General features: G+C 39.4%; 1 protein-coding gene across 1 annotated transcript; it reads right to left on the bottom strand.

Annotated features, from left to right (window-relative positions):
* Positions 1–7,666: 7,666 nt before the first annotated feature.
* rab3da (RAB3D, member RAS oncogene family, a) lies at positions 7,667–24,237 on the bottom strand. The gene is made up of 5 exons (XM_052126529.1): positions 23,952–24,237; positions 21,662–21,898; positions 13,420–13,538; positions 13,104–13,228; positions 7,667–9,432 (listed from the first exon to the last, which is right to left on the bottom strand). Exons 2-5 carry the CDS (start codon positions 21,896–21,898, stop codon positions 9,245–9,247), a joined length of 669 nt encoding a protein of 222 aa, XP_051982489.1. The 5' UTR covers positions 23,952–24,237; the 3' UTR covers positions 7,667–9,244.
* Positions 24,238–24,930: the final 693 nt, after the last annotated feature.

Below are 24,930 nucleotides of genomic sequence, written 5' to 3'. Positions count from 1 at the left end.
GGGGATGTTTTCTTGGCACACTTTAGGCCCCTTAGTGCCAATTGGGCATCGTTTAAATGCCACGGCATACCTGAGCATTGTTTCTGACCATGTCCATCCCTTTATGGCCACCATGTACCCATCCTCTGATGGCTACTTCCAGCAGGATAATGCACCATGTCACAAAGCTCGAATCATTTCAAATTGGTTTCTTGAACATGACAATGAGTTCACTGTACTAAAATGGCCCCCACAGTCACCAGATCTCAACCCAATAGAGCATCTTTGGGATGTGGTGGAGCAGGAGCTTCGTGCCCTGGATGTGCATCCCACAAATCTCCATCAACTGCAAGATGCTATCCTATCAATATGGGCCAACATTTCTAAAGAATGATTTCAGCACCTTGTTGAATCAATGCCACGTAGAATTAAGGCAGTTCTGAAGGAGAAAGAGGGTCAAACACAGTATTAGTATGGTGTTCCTAATAATCCTTTAGGTGAGTGTATAGTTGTATTATCTTCCCTGAGGTCCAACAATAATGTTATAAAAAAACAATTTTTTCACCAAAACAGTCACAATTTAGTAATATATGATCATTTTCCACCCTGTTTTTGGCCCTCTGTCTGAAACACTCCTTAAAACTTCAACATAAACAGCCACTTCTCTGATTGGCTGAAATCATTCCAATCAAGCACCTCAAATTCGGAAAAGAATGAACCTTGACATTATAAAGCACAATTTCAAGGTTTACACATAACACACATCCAACACATTGCATCTGAATATATTAAACTGTTCATCTCAAGCACAACTGTTAATACTGTTAAAACGCCATCAACTATCAAAACAGTCATGACATTTGAAATATTCATGAATGCCCCATCCTTCAATAACAGTTCCTTTGCAACGCTTGAATTGTATTAATATTGGTTCACAAACAATAGATGCTGACATGTGCCGAAACAAAAACCTGAACACAACGTAGTCCAAAGAACGGTGAAATTACGCACACACATACTGAAGGTGCACGTCGCCGGAAACACACCAAAACGGTCAAAGACGTCCTATGTTTACATACACCAACAATTAAAAATAGCGCAGATTGGTGAAAGAACGCATCCAAAACAACACGAGGAAGCAGCTGATTGAAACAGAATTGCTTCTCCCTTTCAGAGTTGTAACTTGACGCCGCGTCTTTTAAAAATGGCGAGATGCATGACAACGGTCAAAGAGTCTGTGTAGTTCATGTTCATATGCAAAATAATTCAAAATAGACTAGATGGGTCCCCTTAGGAATAGTTAGCCATGGAAGGCCTGTGTTCTTGACTTGAACTGTGCGCCAGTGGGCTTGGCCAAGGGTGCGATGATGCATGTTGTGGATTGTGTAAATACAAATGAGCAATGAGTCGTGACATCATGAACAGACCGATTTAAAAACGAGACGTTTCAGCAGGGTGGCAACTATAAATGCCCTTTGTAAACTGGGGAGAAAGTTTTGAGTTCTGAAATGTACAGTAGGTTTGGGCGATGTCCCCTAAATTGGCAGTTGACGATGTTGACAGTAAAACATCGCGATGGACGATGATATCGTCGGTGGGGTGGGGCGGGGGGATTATATAATTTCATATAATTTTAAAAAATTATATGAAAAATTATAATTTCGTTATTTTACTAACCCCACTAATGACTCGTCGGCGCTTTATCAGTAGGTTGCACGACACGTGAAGCATTTTTTTTTTTAGCTTTCACTTAAGAAGAGTTGTGCACTTTTTATTTTAATATATCTCTTTACATAAATACTATTTTCCACATAAAAACTATAATTTCGTTATTTTACTCAATGATGAGCAACAGGTCGAGGCAGAAATGACCATGTACCTGCAGGAAATGGCCATTGATGGGGAAGAGGACCCGCTGACTTGGTGGAAAACGAACGACAAAAGGTTTCCGTTCATGGCAAGATTAGCACGGAAATATCTGTGCATATGAGCTACCAGTACTCCATCAGAGCGGGTCTTCAGCACAGCGGGTAGTGTAGTTACTCCAATTCGCAGCTTATTAAAACCAGATAAAGTGAATATGTTGGTATTTCTGGCCAGAAACATCGAAATTTAAACATGGTCTATGGTGAAAGATATTAGACTTTACGCATTTTTCGCCATCCGTTGCGGAGCTATTCGATTTTGCATATTATTTTTTAAACGTTCATTTGTGTAGTTCATATGACCACTTTACAATATTTCAATAACATAATTTATTTTGTAGCCTGTGCTGAAGTTAATTGTGCTGCTAATTATAAGTGAAATGTTAATGGCGAGTTTCGGTCTGAGTGTTGTTCCGTTTGCTTGTTCTTTATTTGTTGTTCTTCTATGTTTTAATAAATGTGTGCTATTCATATTCACCTTGTTTCTTTCATTTGATTTGACATTATGGATTTATGGCCAAGGAAATTTTTCTTTAAAAGTATTAACCAGACAAAAGTTATTTGACGTTCGCTGGTCTGGGTTTATCTTAAAATGCCGCTTCAGTGTAAGAGCTATGTGACAATGAGCAAGATTTTCTGAGACACTACAACTACTAATAATTCATTAATAAAGGCTATTTTCTTGTAGCCTACAACATAAAATATTTTAATCTAAATGTACAGTGTAAGACATGTAAAAAAAAGACAAGAAGCTAACAACGTCCAGATCAATATTTGTGTAGCCTGCCTGACACGGTATTTTCACAGACTAACACGTCACATCTCTGGCATATACTACAGTATTTAAAATAGCATATATGCATTAGTTATATTCTCAATTTAATTTACAGAGCAATCCCTGCAAAGTTTTTAGGTTAACTACAGAAGAGACTAGGATTAGTGAGTCACACTAGCAAGACTCGCAAAAGGGGGCGTGGCATCACGATGGTGGCTCTACATCGTGATGTTGGTCAGCCATCACGATGGACGATGATATCGTCCATCGGCACAACCCTAATGTACAGTATGTTTTTATAGTACAGTTACCTCTAATACATGTCTAAATATCAAGGAAAATGTAATTTTATGTAATTAATAAGTCTAATTTGCCCTAGTCTTTAGAATGAATAAGAAAATACGTTTTATTTTATTTTTTAGCATCTACCTGCATATTACAACATTCACTCAGGACTCAAGTTTGGGATAATTTGTATTGTCTTTATACTTCTTAGTGTATAATCTAACATACTCTACACCTATACTAACCCATAACTTGAAACGGCTTAAAACAGACCCTGGTGGACCGAATTAAATATTTCAGTTTAATCTGAATTTGCAGTTGACCTTAAAAAACTCACACAGGATTGATAATCTGGGTCAAAATGATGATGTTGAACTAAACCAAGTTAAAAATGTGAAAAAAGATATTAAAATAAGGACCTAAACATTATTTACTCAAACATATTTTAAATAAAGCAATAATTGGCAGACCATTGAAGAAGAACCCTCTTAAATTGAGCTGTAAGCTGTTAAATTATGATGTTTTACTTTTATTAAAGTACAGTCTATTCTTAAATTATTTCTAAGACGCTTCCTATCAATTCTTTTTATAGAGCAGATATGTAGCAGACTTACCTCTACACAGATGGGTCTTTGTCTTCTAAGTTTCCAACAGATGGGCAAGGTTTAAACCATCATTTTACTCCAACATGTACTCTGTAACCATTTTTGGCACACCACAACATAGCAATGCATACATTTCAAGCTTGACACCTACTGCATACACCAGGGGTGGCAAACCAGTTTGGCACATGGAGCCAAGAAAAGAAAAAAGAAAAAACAGATCACTGCAAAGAGCCTCAAAACATGTGCACACGTCCACGCACACATCTGTGTCTCACAATAACTTCAGATTTTTTTGTGTGATAATTAGACTCTAATAACATAACACATCATAGTTTTAATTGAATATGAACTTTTGCATCTGCCTACCTCCTTTTACTTGACACCTCCAGTCCTTGGTTTCCACAGAGAACAGAGCGATGCTTTATTAGCCAACGCAAACTTTTACAGTTTTTAACTATATTTCTTGGTGGCTTGTTTAAGTTATTTTGATTGATAAATGTTACTGTTTATTGAGTATTGGTGTCTTTTATAATTCTACTCTTGCCGCACTATTATAAAAGCTATAAGCCACTTGAGTCTGTGCATTAGATGGTAACTCCGAGATTCTACCCAGAGCTATTCACTTCCTCAGACCTGCGTTCACACTGCCAGCTACTTTGTCTCTGCATGTCGCCAATGGCTGTCGGTTAGGTCGCTAGTGGTGTGTATGGAGAGTCTAAACAGCACTGTTTCTTTACAATTAATATTATTATAAAAATATTAGGATCACGTGAGCTCTACCATCTTCTCTCGTATTGGCTGTCACTCCCGAAAGTCACTCTTCATTTGCATAAAGTTAAACATTTCTCAACTTTGTCGTGTCGCTGGACAAACCCACATCCGCGTGGTTCACGTGATATGACCGTGAAGCGATCATCTGTGTTCCGCAACTGCTTCCGGGTCCTTGAATAACGGAAGCAAGTTCAAAGTATGGGCAGCCGGTGGACTTTCTGGTGCCCTCCTAGGGTAAGAAGTTGCCCCCATACGGAGTTGGTGCCCTATGCAGACTGCATAGTCTGCTTATAGGGAGCGGCGGTACTGAGAAAGCGTTTGGTCTAACAACAAACAGATCGTCCCTCCTCCAACTCACAGCATTGGTTGAGTCAATGTTGTTGTGACAGGACAAAATCCCTTTTAAGAAAAGTCAGTCGACTTGGCGGCCATCTTGGGAACGCTCCCGCACCGCTATTTTCTATGGATGCAAGCAGCATAAAAGTACAGCTTCTGTCTACTGGAATGGTGAAAGAGACAGAAATCTCCCAAAAAATTTGGTCAAGATTATGATCTAAGAACATATTTCAAATCAGCAGTTAAATCTGACAAAATTGGAATCATAAATTGTGCTTCTTTAGCTCAGATCACGGAAAAAACTACATTTTTCAGGCCAATCCAGCTAATCCACATAAGCGTTCTCGAGATGGCTGACAGGCCATGTCTGTGTGTCTGTAAGGTGACTGGCTCTTTTAACTGTAAGGCATGACTTCCTTTTCTACACCCGCCATATTGAGTGTTCCAATTTCTCCCATTCATTTTACTTCAACTGCTCCATCTAGGGCTAAATGGTATATGGCCAGGCCGCGAAATTCCGAAAGGTAGGATGGTAGGGGAAGTGTCATTTATATTCACGAGGAAACTAATATTCATCAGAAAAGCCCTACTCTAACCCTAAACCTAACCCTAACCAATCAGGTAGAGCTTTCCTTATAAATGTGAATGAGTCTTTCCCTGCCATCCTACACTTTTGGAAATTCAGAAAACAGAGGAATGTTTATATCACCACAGAGACAGTGTACACAGATTTCAAGAAAGTTAACCTATGAATGGCTTACTTAAAGCCGTGTCTACATATTAAGCGTGGATACGAGAAAGCACTAACACCAGAAGTGTTACACACTTCAGCTTTAATACAAAATAATGATTGCAGAAGTGTAAAATGTCGCTCACCGCCAAGAGAATCCAGCTTTTCTTCTTTAAAGTGCCACAACAGCCAACCAAACCCATGAAAAAAGGAAGTAGCCTCCAGCAATGAACAAGTGGCTGCTGACCAGCTCCGTGTGGATCATCAAGGCGTACGTTTCATCAACTGTTCTCATCAACACATCAGTTGATTCGCAGCTAATGTCCCTGTAATAATTGGACTGTAAGTTGCTTTGGATAAAAGCATCTGCCAAATGTGTAAATGTAAATCCTTAAAGAGAACAACTATTTACAGCTTCAAGGCTATAAAAGCTGGAAACCAGTTTCACACTTTGTTCCTTTCATGTTGTTGATTTTTGTCTGTGGAAAAGAAAGATTTCATGGATACAACTATAAAAGGATTTTTGCCTATCAAGACCAACTTTGAATGTTGCCTTGCATCAATAACATTTTTTAAAGGTTGTATAGGCCTTATGAACACATAGACAATAAATGACTGCAAACTAAAGCCTATTGGCCAAATAATTGAGGACACTACATCTACGTGCACTTCCACGGTTGATTTCAGGACGGACTTCAAAGACACTTAATCGTTAATCTTATAGTACAATTAATATTCTTTAGTTTCAAACATTGCCATTAACTTATTGAGTTTTGGATTCCTTGCACACAGTCGCCATTGGCTTGCTCTCTGGTGGCCAAAAGACAAATAATTTGAAATGGACAATTCACCCAAAAATGACAAGTCTCTCATCATTTATTCACCCTCATGCCATCCCAGATGTGTATGACTTTCTTTATTGTGCTGAACACAAAGATTTTTGAAGCATATCTAATCTCTGTAGGTCCATACAGTGCAAGTGAATGGTGACCAAAGATTTGAGGCTCCAAAAAGCACATGAATGCAGCATAAAAGTAATCTGTTGCTTAGACTTTCACCCACTGCTGCACTTGTGCATATGGTCGTGTGACAATAAAAGTGATTTGATTTTGACTCTAGTGGTTGATTTAATGTCTTCTGAGGCGATTTTGGGTGAGAACAGACCAAAATATTACTTAGTGAACTTCCATAAGGCATGATTTTCTAATTTGAGACTTACCGAATAATTTTCTGTAAAACTGAAAAGCGCTTTACAAATAAAATGGCGTTGACTTAACAGTGTACGTTCAATCGATCTGGTGGGCATTTCTTGGTCAGAATAAGATGTGGACCAGATTATCTAGCTGCTGCTTTATCAACATTTATCAGTCCTTAAAATACAATTAGCAGATGTTTTTACTTCTCTGTGTTCTTTCGCTGTTCTTCTAGTGTTGAATCCATCCATTTAATTAGGACCGCAGTCAGATTCAGTTTTTGCATGGGCGCCATTTACATTTTTTTGTGCCGTTGAGGAAGCTTTTGTTGTCATTATTTAGCAACAAACATTTTTTTTGAAACCACGTTGGCTTCAAAATGTACGTTTAAGGTATTACTGTGTGTAATTTATGTTGTAGAAAAAGTATCTTCAATTATTGATGTTTACCGAAGACTTTAATTTACTCATAAAATAAAAATAAAAACATTATAAAACCCCATAGAGAATTCCAGAGAGAACCCACGTCGAATTAGCCTTCCGGGTTAGGCTACAAATTGATGTAAATAACTTTTTTTATTTTTTTTACTTTTCAACGGATTAATTCTCAAATGGTACAACAGAGTTAAAGGTCTTCTAAGTCCATTTTTAAAATAAAACTATTTTAGTCCATCTTTTATCCAAACATATATATAATACTATCATCAACTTTTTCAAACTTTTGATTTAATCACCTTCAACAAAACTGAAAAATCACAAAAAAGTCTTTATTTTAAAATATATCAAATAATTTAAGGGATTCTCACACAGATTTGCAACTGTTTCAAATGTTAATTTATGATCAAATTAGGGTGATTGTAGTCATGTTTTATCCAATAGCCTACAATAGCTATTCCACTAGATAAACCAGGTGTTTCTTTTTCCTTCATGGTTTATTTCCCATCTTGATGATCACTTAAAAAAAGTTTAAGGACATGTTATTTACGAACTACCCAATAAGATTTTGCTCTGCTTTAAACATCTTGACACATTAATCATTATAACACTCCCTGCATGTAAAGGGAACTTTTATTTAAAGGACTTTCACCTTACAGAATTCAAAATTTGATAGAGACAGAAAGATTTGCATCAATGGAACGTGACTTGATGATCAGAGAGAGATCAGGTATTAGGGAGGCCAGTAGGGGAGGCTCACCGTGCGGGTCCCAGTATATTGACGGGGACACTATACTGTAAAAAGGCACCATACTTCGGATGAGACGTTAACTCGAGGTCCTAACTCTCTGTGATTGTTAAAAATCCTAGAGCACTTACCGTAAAGAGTAGGGGTGTACTCCTGTGTCTTGGATAAATTCCCCCTATTGGCCCTTCTTTAATAATCCCCATCCATTAGTTGGCTGTATCACTCTATTCTCTCCTCTCGCACTATGGCTGCCGTCACATCAACCAGGTGGATGCTGCACACTGGTCGAGGTTGAAGAGAGACCTGTTCACTGTGTAAAGTGCTTTGATTGTAGTGTCAGAAAAGCACTATATAAATGTAACGTTCATTCATTCATATCTTAAGTTTGTTTTTCCTTGATTGCAATGCCAAAACTGTAAGCTGTTATTATTTTCTGTCAGTTCAGATTGATGACAAATTGGTAAATTGTGAGGAGATGAAAATAGTACTTGTGGTTTATTCTAAATGATGCCGTTTTATCTAGAATGTTTTTTCACTTTGTCCTACCTGGTTAAGCGTTTATGTGTTTGCCCTATAAACATGGTTCTTCTGTAGGTGTCAAGTGTTCACACCTCACAGAACCACTTGCTTACAAGAACAAGATTTATACAAAGTACAGACCAACGGATATTGGACACACTCACAAACACTCCAAACAAATGAATTCTCTCAAATGATTAGTTATTTTAGGGTTACATTTAGTGTCTGCAGGTAAGCACATTTATTGCATTTAAATCATATGGAAAAGACAATTATAATCTGACTTTAGGACATACTTTCAAACAAGAAACAACCTATGAAGTATCGTATTTACTGCCCGTTTCCAGGAAAGTACTGAAATATGTTTTAAACAAAGATTTATCCATTATATTAAGGTCAAACATGATCTTACGTACATTCAAGTGAATGAAAAACACTTAAAAGCTATTTCACAATCAAAACCCGATGCGTTTTATCAGTGTACGTTGTAAACAATCCCTGGAGCAGTTTCAAATCCTCATCGCAAATGTAATGAGCATTCAACTAAGACTTTGGCATAATGCATTTCTGATGGCCGCTGATCCAGTTCCATGCAGTGGTTTCCCACCCTTTTATATATGACATCATAGTGCAATGTAACAGCAGCCAAATATCACACTAAGGACATTTCCCATTTCATTCAATCCCTGAGGGGCCTAAAATGAGATTGTAAGAAGATAGTGAACGGAGTGGTAGAAGGGGCTCATGCCTGATTCCTAATGTTTGGTTGGAGTTTCTTATTATACTGTATATTGGCTGTTCTAATGTGTATGTATGCTTGTAAAATAGTCTCTCTTCCTGTGTATGCGTGTATAAGAGAGACAGGGAGTGGGTGTTTGTTTGTAGCTGTGTGCATGTGTGTGAATGTTTGACTTGAAGTATGAGTGTTTGTTAAAAGAGGATCATTAGCATCCACAGACACTCTGTCCAACAGGGGGCGTGTCTTGGAGACTTGGGCCTTTGTGATTGGTTAACATGCTGGGGTCTCCATCCAAGCTTTCGTTCATTTTGTCACAGACGATGTCAACCAGCCGCTCAAACACCTGCTTCACGTTAATGTTGTCCTTTGCACTGGCCTCAAAAAACTGGAAGCCTGTGAAAATATAAAGGCAGTAAGAGATATGAAAATAGAAGGGAAAGATTGAAGTTATTTTTATACTTGGGCTGTCAATCCGTAAAGACTTTTAACAATAAATTACACGATATGGCAATTTGTTAAATTGACTTGGACCATATAATAAAGAAAAGCAGCCAATAAGTGCCCAGCATGGATGGGAACTCCTTCAATACGGTTTAAAAAGCATCCCAGGGTGAAACCTGGAGTACATTCCTGCAATTTCTAGGCAAAGGATGGCCACTTTGAAGATGCTAAAATATAACACAGGTTTGATTTATTTAGGATTTTTAGTCACAACATAATTCCCATATTTCCATTTCTGTTATTCCATAGTTGTGATGACTTCACTATTATTTTAAAATGTGAAAAAGAATGAATAAGTAAGTGACCCTAAACTTTTGAACGGTAGTGTATAATTATACACTCACCTAAAGGATTATTAGGAACACCTGTTCGATTTCTCATTAATGCAATTATCTAATCAACCAATCACATGGCAGTTGCTTCAATGCATTTAGGGGTGTGGTCCTGGTCAAGACAATCTCCTGAACTCCAAACTGAATGTCAGAATGGGAAAGAAAGGTGATTTAAGCAATTTTGAGCGTGGCATGGTTGTTGGTGCCAGGCGGGCGGTCTGAGTATTTCACAATCTGCTCAGTTACTGGGATTTTCACGCACAACCATTTCTAGGGTTTACAAAGAATGGTGTGAAAAGGGAAAAACATCCAGTATGCGGCAGTCCTGTGGGAGAAAATGCCTTGTTGATGCTAGAGGTCAGAGGAGAATGGGCCGACTGATTCAAGCTGATAGAAGAGCAACTTTGCCTGAAATAACCACTCCTTACAACCGAGGTATGCAGCAAAGCATTTGTGAAGCCACAACACGCACAACCTTGAGGTGGATGGGCTACAACACCGGGTACCACTCATCTCTACTACAAATAGGAAAAAGAGGCTACAATTTGCAAGAGCTCACCAAAATTGGACAGTTGAAGACTGGAAAAATGTTGCCTGGTCTGATGAGTCTCGATTTCTGTTGAGACATTCAGATGGTCGAGTCAGAATTTGGCGTAAACAGAATGAGAACATGGATCCATCATGCCTTGTTACCACTGTGCAGGCTGGTGGTGGTGGTGTAATGGTGTGGGGGATGTTTTCTTGGCACACTTTAGGCCCCTTAGTGCCAATTGGGCATCGTTTAAATGCCACGGCCTACCTGAGCATTGTTTCTGACCATGTCCATCCCTTTATGGCCACCATGTACCCATCCTCTGATGGCTACTTCCAGCAGGATAATGCACCATGTCACAAAGCTCGAATCATTTCAAATTGGTTTCTTGAACATGACAATGAGTTCACTGTACTATAATGGCCCCCACAGTCACCAGATCTCAACCCAATAGAGCATCTTTGGGATGTGGTGGAGCAGGAGCTTCGTGCCCTGGATGTGCATCCCACAAATCTCCATCAACTGCAAGATGCTATCCTATCAATATGGGCCAACATTTCTAAAGAATGCTTTCAGCACCTTGTTGAATCAATGCCACGTAGAATTAAGGCAGTTCTGAAGGCGAAAGGGGGTCAAACACAGTATTAGTATGGTGTTCCTAATAATCCTTTAGGTGAGTGTATATATATATATATATATATATATATATATTAGTATAATACAAATAATAATTCAGATATTTAAAATGCATTTCATTATTGTGGCAGACGAGTAAAGCATTGATAAGACAACACAAAAAGTGGCTTCAGATGGCAATATATTGTTTTATTTCCATATATCTGCACATAAGCCTATCGTTGGCCTACAGTCCACAGCAATCCAATCCAAATTTTCCAATTGAATTAATCGGTCTGTCCGAGATAAAGTTATTATTTAAATTTTTTTCAATGTACACCTGTGTCAGATGAACACTTTGAGCGTTTCACTTTGGTTGGGTCTCATCATAAACACAGCGTTTTTAGGTCACCGTGTCAAGTTAAACGTAGTTTGAAGCTTAAAAAGCACATCTCTGGATTTGCGCACCATCCAGCTGCTTGAATGCAAGAACACGTCCTCATCTTGTGCCGTCGTTAGTGTGAAGAAGTGATGACCGATGCTTGAACGAGCCGATTCTCAGTAAGTATCTGGTCGAGCCGGTTCCTGACATCGAACTTTAGTTCCGTGTTGATGACGCAAGACGCACAGCTGAAGTAAATGTACTCGCTACGCAGCACGTCGGACTGTCTGACTCAAAAAGAACCAAATGAGCCGGCCCTACCACTTCTCAAAGTTTGCCAAGGATTACAGAGGAGTCTGATTAGTGAACATGCATGTACCGAGTCGTCGAGTACATGAACGAGCCGGTGGTGAACTGCAAGTTTCTTTAATGACAAGCAAAACATACTGGATATATGCTTATGACTAGTTTTATTAAATTACATTTAAATTGAAACATGCAAAAACCTTTCAGTCGAAAATGGATATGCATGATCACAGAATGAAACACTGTTGACAATAAATGGCATTATTATTATTATAACTTAATTAAATAATAGGAAAAATTAGCAATATGCGTTCACATATGACTTTATTTAAATGTTTGAGTGTTAAAACCATGACTCCGGGATGTTAAAAATACGTGCTGGGGCCTTGGCAGCTCAGCGAATATTGATGCCAACTATCATCCCTGGAGTCGCGAGTTTGAATCCAGGGTGTGCTGAGTGACTCAATCCAAGGTTTCCTAAGCAACCAAATTGGCCCGGTTGCTAGGGAGGGTAGAGTCACATGGGGTAACCTCCTTGGGTCACAATTAGTGGTTCTCACTCTCAATGGGGCGTGTGGTGAGTTGTGTGTGGATCGTGGAGAGTAGCATGAGCCTCCACATGCTGTGAGTCTCTGTGGTGTCATGCACAACGAGTCACGTGATAAGATGCACGAATTGACGGTCTCAGAAGCGGATTGTGGCGAGTAACCATGCCACCATGAGGACCTAGTAAGTAGTGGGAATTGGGCATTACAAAATTGGGGAGAAAATAAATAAAATACGAGCTAGAGACGTCATTACATGCTGCGTGTTGCCTACAAAGCTGGAGTCTCGCTTACTGCCCCCAACTGAAAACAGGTGGTGCTTCAAGCTTGAAATGCTCAGATGGTAGGAATATTACTTACTACGGTCCAGGGACCTGATTAACTGCGTAAACTTTTTAACGTGTTATTTAAATCGACAGCCCCGATTTCTAAACAAAACTAAATTATGATAGATTGATAATTTACTGGTAAAATACGGTTTTATTAAAGCAATAAAAGGCACTTGATGTTGTGCTACACTGCTTTAGCTGTGACTATATTCACAATCCAACATGGTCTCTCTTACCTTATTGCTTTATCTAATATCGATTATGCAATGAAAGTTGATTTACACCACTTGAGCAACACATTTGCATTTGGTTTTCTAAAATATGGCATCATTGCATTTCTTCTGGTCATTTCTATTTGCCTATGCCTGAAATTCAGAGGATGATGTGGCATGCACATTTAATTCAGATCTCCATCACAAAAAAAGCTTTCCTTAAAAGGGATAGAATTTTTATTTTTGGATGAACAGCCTTTAAAGTGTCAGTGTGTGTGTGACTGATATTTTGTAATGTATTGTAACATGCCAAGTTCATTAGCCAGTCTCTGGCCGTCCTCTGTGGCCACCAGTCTGTCGTCCTCCATATCACATTTATTCCCGACCAGGATCACCTGTGCATTGTCCCACGAGTAAGTCTTAATCTGAGTTGCCCTAATAAAAAAAAAAAAAATGCCATTCACACTCATTCATCTTTCTTAAAAGAATGATATAATACTGGTCTTCATAGTGACAATCATATAATCATTCTCATTAACTTCCATGTTTCCATATGCATAGGACTTTAATATGCATAGGACTTTAATACAATAACAATTGTACAGTTACAAGAGAAGTGAACCCACCAGTCTTGCACAGCATAGAAGGAATCTAGGTTGGTGATGTCATACATAAGCAGGAAGCCCATGGCCCCTCTGTAGTATGCTGTTGTAATAGTGCGGTACCTCTCCTGTCCTGCTGTGTCCTGAGAAAAGACACATATGCACACATAAAACACTGTTTAACCCCCTACGTTCTGGCCTAATTTGCTCTTTGGATCAATAAACAGCACTGGTTGGTTGCCATTATAAGCTTATGGAAAAAATCTTATAAGGGTGTTGAAAGACGTTAAATAATTATAATACAAAATATGTCATGCACAACCGGTTGATATAGCTAATAAAAATATATATCGCTATTTTTCAGCCATTGATGATACTGAATATAACAGACATCTAGTACATTGCAGACAACAGGATTTTCGAGAAGGTTACAGCTGCAGGCATGGTTTCAAAAAGGGGCATGAGCTCCAAATCGCCATTGAAGATATAGGGAGCCCCTAACTATACCTACTTGGGATCTTCAGGCAAATTTTTGATTATGTTAATGATGCACTAGAGTGGCATTAGAATGTGGCATTAGTTAATGAGGCATTAGAAAATAGCGTATCAAATTTGACACAGGCGGCGTTATAGAGTTATTGCGTTATTTTTATAGAATTAATCACACTGAATTAATGACAGCCCTAATTGTAATACATGTGAAATGTCATGGGGGACTTCTGTGGATAAGTGATGACATAAACCACTGAATAATCCATTGAGATTTGAAACAATTTATTAAAATAAAGTTTAAACTGATTAACAGTTTCTGCTACATAATTATAAATGATTAAATAACGCAATATTGCTTTTATAAAAAAGGCAGCAACATCAACATGATATATAAACCAATTTTAATTTAATAGATACAGTTATTAACATTAACAATTAGCTAAGCAATTTAGTTCATAAGCCTAAATGTAGGCTGTTAACAGTTTCCAAGCAACACAGCAACCTGAATGTAAATTAAACAAACTAATTTAGTAAACACAACATAAAAAAAAATAAAAAAAAGTCGAGAGCCAAGAGGTTAAAAGCCACATTAATGTGGTAACTAGGCAACGTTTGATTTGTTTCCATGATACGGAGAAGCCTTGACTTGATTTAGAAAGCGGTGACCTCACCTACAGGGGTTACTATGGTAACTCTTGGTTTGGACAGCTGTTTAAGGGTTGTATATATGCATGCATTGTGTTTTAGGGGAAGAACTGGATTGAAACCAACAGGCGTTCGGCTCGAAAAGACAAAAGCCTCAACCCCTTTCAACACAGATAAGACGTACCACCTGTCCCCACCCACACACCCACCCACACACACACACACACGTTGGGTTTCCATGTTTTATGGGGACTTTCCATAGACATAATGGTTTTTATACTGTAAAAACTTTATATTCTATCCCCTAAACCTAACCCTACCCCTAAACCTAACCCTCACAGAAAACTTTCTGCATTTTTACATTTTCAAAAAACATAATTTAGTATGATTTATAAGCTGTTTTCCTCATGGGGACCAACAAAATGTCCCCACAAGGTAAAACATTTTGGGTTTTACTATTCTTATGGGGACATTTGGTCCCTACAATGTGATGCGCGCGCGCCCACACGCACACACCTAGTTTTACAAAAAGGAAAAGTGAATCATATCATCGACATTCATTCTAGCCCAGTGATTCTCAAATGGTTTTACTTCAGGACCTAGATTTCACATTGGACGTCTAGAGGCATCCCAGCATTGAACAAAAATGTCCTCAAAATGAAACATTGAAATGTTACATACATACATCATGTTTTGCTGAGCCACTTCTTTGAAGTCTATAAATGTAAATAAAAAGGACTCTTCGACATCCATGACTGTATCAATACAGCAGCATGTCTGTGATGACTTAAGTTTAAGTTCCTCTTCCTCTGAATGAAATGCCTAAATTTACATAACTAATCTTTAAATTATGAACACCTCCCTTAAGTCAAGCAGAGTGAGTACATACGTAGGAGTTTACAGTGTATATGTGCATGTTCACATTTGTGTGTATTGAAACAGAAACACAAACACCATCTGACTAGTTTACTTCTTCGCACACAGTGTCATTGCAGTGTAGTTTCTGTGTTGTAATTGAACATGACTGATCATTAACTAAACATCTCCACTCACTTCGTCAAGAGAACGAGCCTTTCGTAAGTCCCTGTGTCCTCCACACCCACTAAATACACCTTACTCATACACGTACCAAAGCTTGTCCCACTTTGGGGCTCTTGACAGCAGCAGAGGGCCTTAACCGAAACCAAATGTACACTGCCGTTCAAAAGTTTGGGGTCACTTGACTGAAATGCTTCTCATGATCTTAAAAACCTTTTGATCTGAAGGCGTATGCTTAAATGTATGTAATTAGTTTTGTAGACAAAAATATCATTGTGCCACCATATTAATTTATCTCATTACATTACAAAACTAAAATGTTATAAAAAAAAACAAAATGGATGACTTGGACCAAATAATAAAGAAAAGCAACCAAGTGCCCAGCAAATTGTGGACCTCCACAAGTCTGGTTCATCCTTGGGCGCAATTTCCAAATGCTGGAAGTTACCACGTTCATCTGTACAAACAAGTACACAAGTATAAACACCATGGGACCTATGAGAAAAGTGCAAATCAATCCCAGAACAACAGCAAAGGACCTTGTGAAGATGCTGGAGGAAACAGGTGGACGAGTATCTATATCCACAGCAAATCGAGTCCTATATGGACATCACCTGAAATGCTGCTCCGCAAGGAAGAAGCTAATCCTCCAAAACCACCATAAAAAAGCCAGACTACAGTTTGCAAGTGCACATGGGGACAAAGATCTTACTTTTTGGAGAAATGTCCTCTGGTCTGATGAAACCAAAATGTAAATCTTTGGCCATAATGACCATCGTTATGTTTAGAGGATAAAGGGTGAGGCTTGCAAGCCAAAGAACACCATCCACAACATTTTTATAATTGTTCTTTTTTTTGTCTTGGACCGATTAATAAAAGAAAAGAAGCCAATAAGTGCCTAGCATAGATGGGATCTGTTTAAAAAGCATCCCAGGGTGATACCTCAAGAAGTTGGTTGAGAAATGTCAAGAGTACATGTCTGCAAATTCTAGGCAAAGCGGGACTACTTTTCTGTTATTCCACAGTTTTGATAACTTATATATAAATATATATAAAATAGTATATACACTGGCTGCCAAAGGTTTGGAATAAAGTACAGATTTTGCTCTAATGGAAAGAAATTGGTACTTTTATTCACAAGTGTCATTCAACTGATCACAATGTATATTCAGGACATTAATGTGAAAATTGCTATTACAATTTGAAAAAAAGAAACAAATGCCTAACTTCTTAAACTACTTCAAAGAGTTCTCATCAAAAAAATCCTCCACGTGCAGCAATGACAGCTTTGCAGATCCTTGTTATTCTAGCCGTCAGTTTGTGCAGATACTCAGGTGACCTTTCACCCCACACTTCCTGTAGCACTTGACCTTTCACCCCACACTTCCTGCAGCACTTGCCATAGATGTGTCTGTCTTGTCGGGAACTTCTCACACACCTTACAGTCTAGCAGATCCCACAAAAGCTCAATGGGGTTAAGATCCATAACACTCTTTTCCAATTATCTGCATTTCTTTGCCCACTCGAACCTTTTCTTTTTGTTTCAAAAGTGGCTTTTTCGTTTAAATTATTCCCATAAGTCCTCCTGAGTCTTCTCTTTACTGTTGTACATGAAACTGGTGTTGAGCGGGTAGAATTCAATGAAGCTGTCAGCGGAGGACATGTGAGGCGTCTATTTCTCAAACTAGAGACTCTGATGTACTTATCCTCTTGTTTAGTTGTACATCTGGTCTTCCACATCTCTTTCTGTCCTTGTTAGAGACAGTTGTCCTTTTTAGGCAATTTCAAACATTTTATCCATTATCCGTTCGTCCATTATCATCCCTCCCTTCCCAATGTTTGGCTTCAAGCACATGAGTAAACATCTCATGGGCTGACAGACCGCAGCAGAGGTGCTGTCTGAATCAGCGGAAAAAGCCCAGCTGATTCTGAGACTGCGGGAATGATTCTTTCATAATTCGTTGCACGTTTCTCAATATAGAAAAAAGCACGAAGCACAGCAATTATAATTTTCATAAAATATTAGGCCAAGAATGATTATTGGGACAAAAGGCATCCGTGGGACATGACTCGTAAAATCGGGACTGTCCCAGTTTTATCGGGACATCTTGTCACCCTTTCCATGAGCATTTTCCAGTTTTGCATGCCATCTGAGGCTAAGACTAACCCCCAATCAACCACCCAGAACACCCTAACAACCCAAAAGAAACTGCCCAAAACACCCTAGAGACCAACTACAGTAACAGTCCTCCAGAACACCCCAACAACCACCCAGAACACCCTAGCAACCACCTAGCAATGCCACTCACAGCACCCTATAATTGTGCCACAGAGTTTTGCACAGGCAAGCATGAGTCCTCAAATTATGAATCTAATGGTTACTGGGAGCAAGTGCTCCATGATCACTCTAGGCACAGTTGATGTCATGTGGACAAGCTGTTCTATAGTTGGCAGTGGTGGGCCGTGCATTTAAAGTCTAGGCCTTCCGTGTGATTCATGCCATTAACAAAACACAGTTTCACAATTAATAAGACACCCTATGCCTTCGGGCATCATGCAGTATGTCGCAGCTAACTAGTAATACCAATTAACATTTTAAAAACACGTCCACACATGAATGCCAGAACTTGAAAAGGACACTTAATGCTCAAGCAAGCCTAATTTTAACTGCAGCTTGAAGCTGCGTACACACTGCCAGCGACTTTATCGCTGCAGGTCGCCAGTGGCTGGCGGTGAAGTCGCTAGTGGGTGTTCCCACTACTGGTTGCCTAGTAACGTTTATAAATGACATTCACGGATGTCATTCCATTGCTGTTGACAGCGAATCTCTTTTCTTGCCACTAAAAACAAACATTTTGGAGGGAAAAGACTAAATATAAATGGAATCAGTACATAAAATGCTTTATATCAAAGATGAATGAGAAACAAAGCGTGCTGTTTGCCAGAGCGGCTGTTTATCTCGCGGCGAAAATGCAAATGTCGGTCTGTCTGGGTCCATAAAATCCCGCGATCTCAGATACACCTTTCCACGCAGTATTTTTCTTTAAAATGTCCTTATGCGTGGGAAGAGACATATCATAGAGCACTGGAACATTTCTAACAGCAAGAATTAGCCTCATCCATCTTTCCGTTACTGCAGGAGCTGAGAGAAAGAGAGAAGGATCACGTGAGCTCTCCGTCGTCTCTCCTATTGGCTGTACGCTTCCGTTAGTCGCTCCAAAGTTGAACTTTTCTCAACTTTGTCGGCGTCGCTGGACACGCCCACATCTAGCGCCAACGGTCGCGACAGCTCGTATCGCCGGAAGTCCCTGTGCTCGCATTGAAAATGAATGGTATTGAGTCGCTGTCGCGCGCGATGTCGCTGGCAGTGTGTACGTACCTTGACTGTTTTGTCTCCTGAACAAACATTCAAAAATCATAATTTTTCATATGAATCTACCAAGGAGGTCTATAATACCTGGAAAAATCTAATATTTGTGATTTAAATGTTGCTTGCAATAAATTTAATTTCATCAGGGTACACGGTTATGCTGAGCTCCATTCAAGTTGGATGTGGGATATTCCTACTTGATATCTCCGACCATAAATGCATTCCATTCCCAGATATTCGGAACTGCAATCCTCCCGTTAGCTTAGCAGGGGTTTGACTCTCATTAGAGATGTCTCCTAGCAACCCAACTGATAAACAATGATGCAGCGCTAACATTCGTGCATCAGGTGTAGGATTATCAATAGAGATTATGTTTTATACACCTGTTTCTGCAGGCGTTTGTTAAACAAGCTTTAATATCATGTGATGTGGAAACAAACTCATTTTGTTTGTTTTTAGATGAATTAAGAGTGGAAAGCAAATTAAAATACATTGGCAAAAAGGTGTTTGAGAATGAAAGGATGACAAATTTATATTTGTCATGTTAGGCCAGGAGAGAAGGCTTTGATGGCCCCGAGAAATCGCCACTGATAGTGGGTTATAAGCAAACAGTGCATTCTGGGAAATACTACTCAACACCTCTTGAGGCGTTCTCACTCATTTCCTTTGATCAGCACAAAAGTGCTGTTACTTCCTCAGTTGAGGAAGTTTGCAGCTATGAATTGGCACACAACAATAACGAACAAAAATACAGAGCCAAAACAAAGAGATTAAAGTATTTACAGGCACTCTAGATACAGTTGCCCAAACAAAGTATTGGGACACATGTATGTTATGCATGTATATAAATGTACTGTAATGTGATGCACTGTCTTTGCATTACATTACAAAATGTCAAACCAAGCTACATTTATTTTAATGAAATGGCAAAAACAAACTTTGAGCAAAACAAATAAAATAATAGATATACTGTTCAACATTAAACACTTATTAAACACATTAACACAATTAAAATTTGAACACTTCTGGTTCACAACTTCACCTATGGTTATTCTTCTAAGGCACCTGTGAGAACTTGAGGTGAACTGGCTTCATATATCCACTAAAAATTAAATTGAGACCAGTGGAGCAGAGCAGAACACTCACACGTCAAACTTAAAACAGCAACAACAACAGATACACACTGATCGGCATCAAAATGCACAACTAATTAAATGTTATAGCTTTTGTGTTTCTTTTATGTTGAAGGTTCTCTCCCAATGGATTTGGCGGTGTGTGTATAAGCCCTCAAAAAAGAATGTACTAGATGAAGGTGCCATCTGGTTTTGTAGTTTTTGGATATTTTGTAACATTAACCATCGTTAACTATCATTGCTGATGCACACCAATGAAACACACACGTCCACCGAGATTATCTTGATCAAGGTTTCGCTAAGTCATACTGACACATCCATACTGGGTCCTCTTTTCTCAACATTGAAATTTGGCAATACAATTTTTTGGGCTGAATTTGAGAAATATGTACACTAAAAGGAAACAATGTGGTCCTGTTCTTTTCTTCCGAATTAAATACAATAATTATGAATAGGCAACACAACTGGCAGCATCTCTCGCAGAGCCAGACTTTGGACAATGTCTGGTCCACATAAGCCAACTTTCCACTACTGGGCCAAAAGAGGGTGTGCTAGTGCATGCCAGGGCCAGTTGCGTTCACACGGTCACTTTCAGGGCTTCATCGTGCCTCCTCGGAGGTTTCACTGGGCCAATGGCCTTGGGCCAAACAAGGCCAACCGAGCATTGATGTGGGTTCAATGTCAAAGGCAGTATTTCACTGAAATTGTCAGGATATGTATCCAGCACACAGCGGTACAGTTTGGGGTAAAATGCGGGCACAGTACAAATCCATTAAAATGCACAAATGGACAAAGTGGTGCCCAAAGAAATTACTTTCCATGGATAGGTGAACTTTCATAGACTGTGTGCTAGGACATCGTCCCGCTGTTAGTGGAGAGAGAGACTACTCGGGACATCATGGCAGTAACAGTATGCGAGTTGTTATAGCCAATTTATCTAGCTAGCTAAAGTTTACAGTCTATATAAACTTGATATTCTAGATAACTAGATAACATGATACCTTAGCTTGAGCTTCCCTTTTGCTTGTGAAATGAGCGAGGTTTGTGCCGTTGGCACCAGGGTGGTATATTAAGGGTATATTATGTTTTAGGGCAACGCTGAGGGGCTATTGGCCCGATGGTGGGAACGCAGATCGATTTTGGTCTTGTGGATCAAGGCTATTGACCCCGGCTGGCCAGCTGATAGCCCTGGCTCCCACTTGCCTGATAGTGGAAAAGCGGCTATTGAAACTTATTCTGGAACTGCTTACCTAGACAGGAAGAGACCATCGGACTGAGACACAGCCGTTTAAACCATAAAATGTTAAAAAGTTGATCCCACAATAATACAAATTCAAAATACGGTGTGCAATCTCCTCAAGCGGTTGTACAGAAATGATTAATAAAAAAAAGAAACCCTATGAACGCCTATTCCCAGAAGTTGTGTTGCAGTGCCATATTTTGCTTGGAGCTTCCGATTTCTTTAAAAGTGGTGTTCCGAAAGGTTTGCATAAATACTACTTCCCGAATGCCATCCTCATACAACTGCACAAATTATTTCCCATCTCACTGATCAATATCATTCCCAGGTCTCAACTTCCCCACTCACCCATATCTGCAGTTTCACTCGTTTATCATTGCGGTGAACCGTTTTGACTTTAAAGTCGATGCCAACTGTGCTGACGAAGGCTGACGTGAAGGAGTCATCTGCGTAACGGAACAGGAAACTGGTTTTTCCCACACTGCTGTTTCCGATGATGAGGAGCTTGAACATGTAGTCAAAATTCTGATCGGTCACGTCCTTCTGCACCTGCGTCTGATGGACAGTATTGTTGGCAGATGCCATCTAGAAGTATGGAGGGGAAGTGAACATGTTAGACGAGCAATTGTAGAGTCACCAGTCAAGGGCTATGTTCGGAATGGAATACTAGCTAACTACTTAGTGAACACTGTGCAGTATACACACAGAGTAGACACATTTTACCACAATAAACAGATATAAACATTAGTAATTGCTACACTGTTGTCATATGAGCTCTGTATATACTGTATGTGTCTTAACATTTGGCAATCTAAGTAGTCAATGAGTCTGAAAAAAAGAGATTACTTTCGGTGTTCACGAGGGTTGTGGTCACACATTTCTCGCCTGAACGTGCCAATGCGTTTATGTCATGCAAGAACTGCGGTGTGGAATACAAAAAATATGGAAGTGCAGTGTTGTTTACAACAGATGAGCATAGATATTCATACATGGATACCTCATTCGGCTGGTTTGGATACGTCAACAGCGGCGCCATCTTGGACGGTCAACAAGGAGACCTTTTTGAATCAGTTTGAATGCATGTCAATGGAGGAGATGCCTCAGACCGAGCTCCCTGCATAAACGGCTTTAGTGTGGAAACAGTATCGCGGTCCATAGGAACAGCTGCTACCAAGGTTCTACATATGAATATCTATGGTAAATGGTCTGCACTTATATAGTGCTTTTGTTAACCTTAAAAAAACCAAAGCGCTTTACACTGTGTCCCAATCACCCATTCACACTCACACTCATACACCTGGATGCAAGGCACTAGCCTGCCATTGGGAGCAACTTGGGGGTTCAGTGTCTTGCCCAAGGACACTTTGGCATGTGGAGAATCGAACCGCCAACCCTGCGATTAGCAGCCGACCCGCTCTACCAACTGAGCCACAGCCGCCCCAGAGATGGCTTATACACTTACAACATGCGAGAGGCAGTTTGAACTCCTTCCGTTTAAAATATTGATCTATTTCTTACACACACTTGGCATTTCACTTCGTAAGACATTAATGAATCCACTGGAGTTGTATGGATTACTTTTATGATGGCTATATGTGCTGTTTGGAGCTTAAAATATTTGGCACCCATTCACTTACATTTTATGGACCAACAGAGCTGAGATATTCTACATATGGGATGGCATGAGGGTGAGTAAACAATGAGAAACATTTCATTTTTGGGTGAGCTATCCCTTTAAATAAGAGCCATTACAGTAGAGACTACCCCAGCACAATACATTTTATCCTTTTAATTAGTAATACAGTAGAATGCATCAGGAAACTTTAAGGAATAGTTCACCCAAACACACAAGTGTTATAGACTACTTTTATTGGTCTTTTTGTGTCAACAGACATGGTCACTACGAACTGTCATTGAATGGAATAGTGCTATGTGAACTCCTTTTATATTCCACTGAAAGGAGGATTAAAACGACACATTTCGAGGGTGAATAAATAATGACAGCACCTTTCATTTAGGCTGAACTATTCCTATAAACACCCACTTCCTTATACGGTAAGAAAAAAAAAAGAAAAAAACATTGCAAATTTTAGCTATTAAATATCTCCATCCAACAGGAATAACGTGACTTTTTTATATCCTGCTCAAGGCTCCTTGATCACATAAACACTTGAGTAAATGTATACCTGTAAAGGGCACCTGAAGAGGGCGTTACCAGGATATGACACACCTTACACATATGAATGAACACAATGCATTGGTGCCATAGTGGTCTATGCAATTTTAAATAAATCGACAAGAAATCCCAAATTACACAGGCAAAGCTTAAAATATGTTACATGTTACTGATGAAGTGACACAACCATACAGCTTCCCACACCATGCATTACACCTATAGGCACATGTGCATGTGTCAAACACGTCGCCAAAAGCTATCAATAAGAAGGATCTCTTATCATGATATCGCATGTTAACAATTACTGAAGTGCTGTGATGAAAGGAAATAAACGGAATGGAAGCGGCTCCTATCCATCCTGACACGCTTCCATATGGACAGCTTTCTTACACGACGTCTCTACCGTAAACGACAAAAGAAAAATATACATCCCTAGGGCACAAACATAATATGTCGACTGACCTTATCCAGCTGTTTTTGGTGGTTTCTTATTGTATAAAGTTGACTATACGCTGTTCCTCAGCTGGTTTCGGACATCCAGTGGCCGCGTCAGCTGTATGCGCCGCTGTGATCAGATCAGAAACACTTTCGCTTTGCCGCAAAACACACTCAAAAAGGTCCACTTGTTCAAAACCCGACCATTCCCTTTTCTTAAGAGGGGCGTTGCAAAATCAGAGAATTGATGTCTCACGCCTGCAGCGACCTGGCTGTCGACCAGTTTTTATTAATGCTGACGGCGCCTTGAAACGGCGAAGGCTGTTTCCAGATCAGTCAGCAGCCATGGCGAGCTTCCAGCATGCACTTAAGAGTCACAAATCAACAGGTCCTCTATCAGCCAGCTGCCTTTGAGTGCTTTATTATTGGCTACATACGGGTCATTCTACGAAACGTCGAGTGCTTTTCCATTCTGAAAAGGTGAAAAAGTAGTAAGATTTGAAACATTCTATTTTGTGTTTTTGTGTTCATAAATGGTATTATGACGTCACAAGGTAATACATTTATTGGGCATAACTATATAACAGGTTGACATGTTAACTATTTAGTTTGACATCATCCAAGCCTTGTGCCCAAGTGTCACGAAGGCCACCTCCACACTCATAGGCGGAAATTGCGGGGGGGTCGGGGGTCAGGACCCCCATCTGAGGGTTGTCCCCCCCCTAAAATATCATTAAAATATGTGTATTGTAAATAATAGAATGATATATTCTTAAAATAATTGTTTATTAAATAAAATGATACAAATGCAAACGGGCAACAACAAAAAAAACCTTGGTGTCCCCTTCAAAAATTGCTCTTGAGAATTGTTATGTTTATTGTCCCCCCCAACATTTTGATGAAATTTTCGCCCCTGTCCACACTAATCCGTTTTTGTTTGAAAAATCCGTTCTCAGTTTCCTAGTCATCGTTTTCCAAAGTATGCGGTAAAATAGACCTTGTTCAC

The sequence above is a fragment of the Xyrauchen texanus genome, chromosome 5 (assembly GCF_025860055.1).
Source record: "Xyrauchen texanus isolate HMW12.3.18 chromosome 5, RBS_HiC_50CHRs, whole genome shotgun sequence".
In the NCBI taxonomy this organism is placed as follows: domain Eukaryota; kingdom Metazoa; phylum Chordata; class Actinopteri; order Cypriniformes; family Catostomidae; genus Xyrauchen; species Xyrauchen texanus.
Note: the sequence above shows the minus strand (reverse complement) of the source record. Positions and strands in the feature narration are given on the sequence as shown.

Excerpts from the sequence above, each read along its gene's own strand:
- rab3da (XM_052126529.1), bottom strand. The coding sequence starts at position 21,898 with ATGGCATCTGCCAACAATACTGTCCATCAGACGCAGGTGCAGAAGGAC. Across the intron at positions 13,539-21,661 it reads GAGTGAAACTGCAGATATGG|GACACAGCAGGACAGGAGAG; the intron begins GTGAGTGGGGAA and ends GTCTTTTCTCAG. Across the intron at positions 13,229-13,419 it reads TTCTATGCTGTGCAAGACTG|GGCAACTCAGATTAAGACTT; the intron begins GTGGGTTCACTT and ends TTTTTTTATTAG.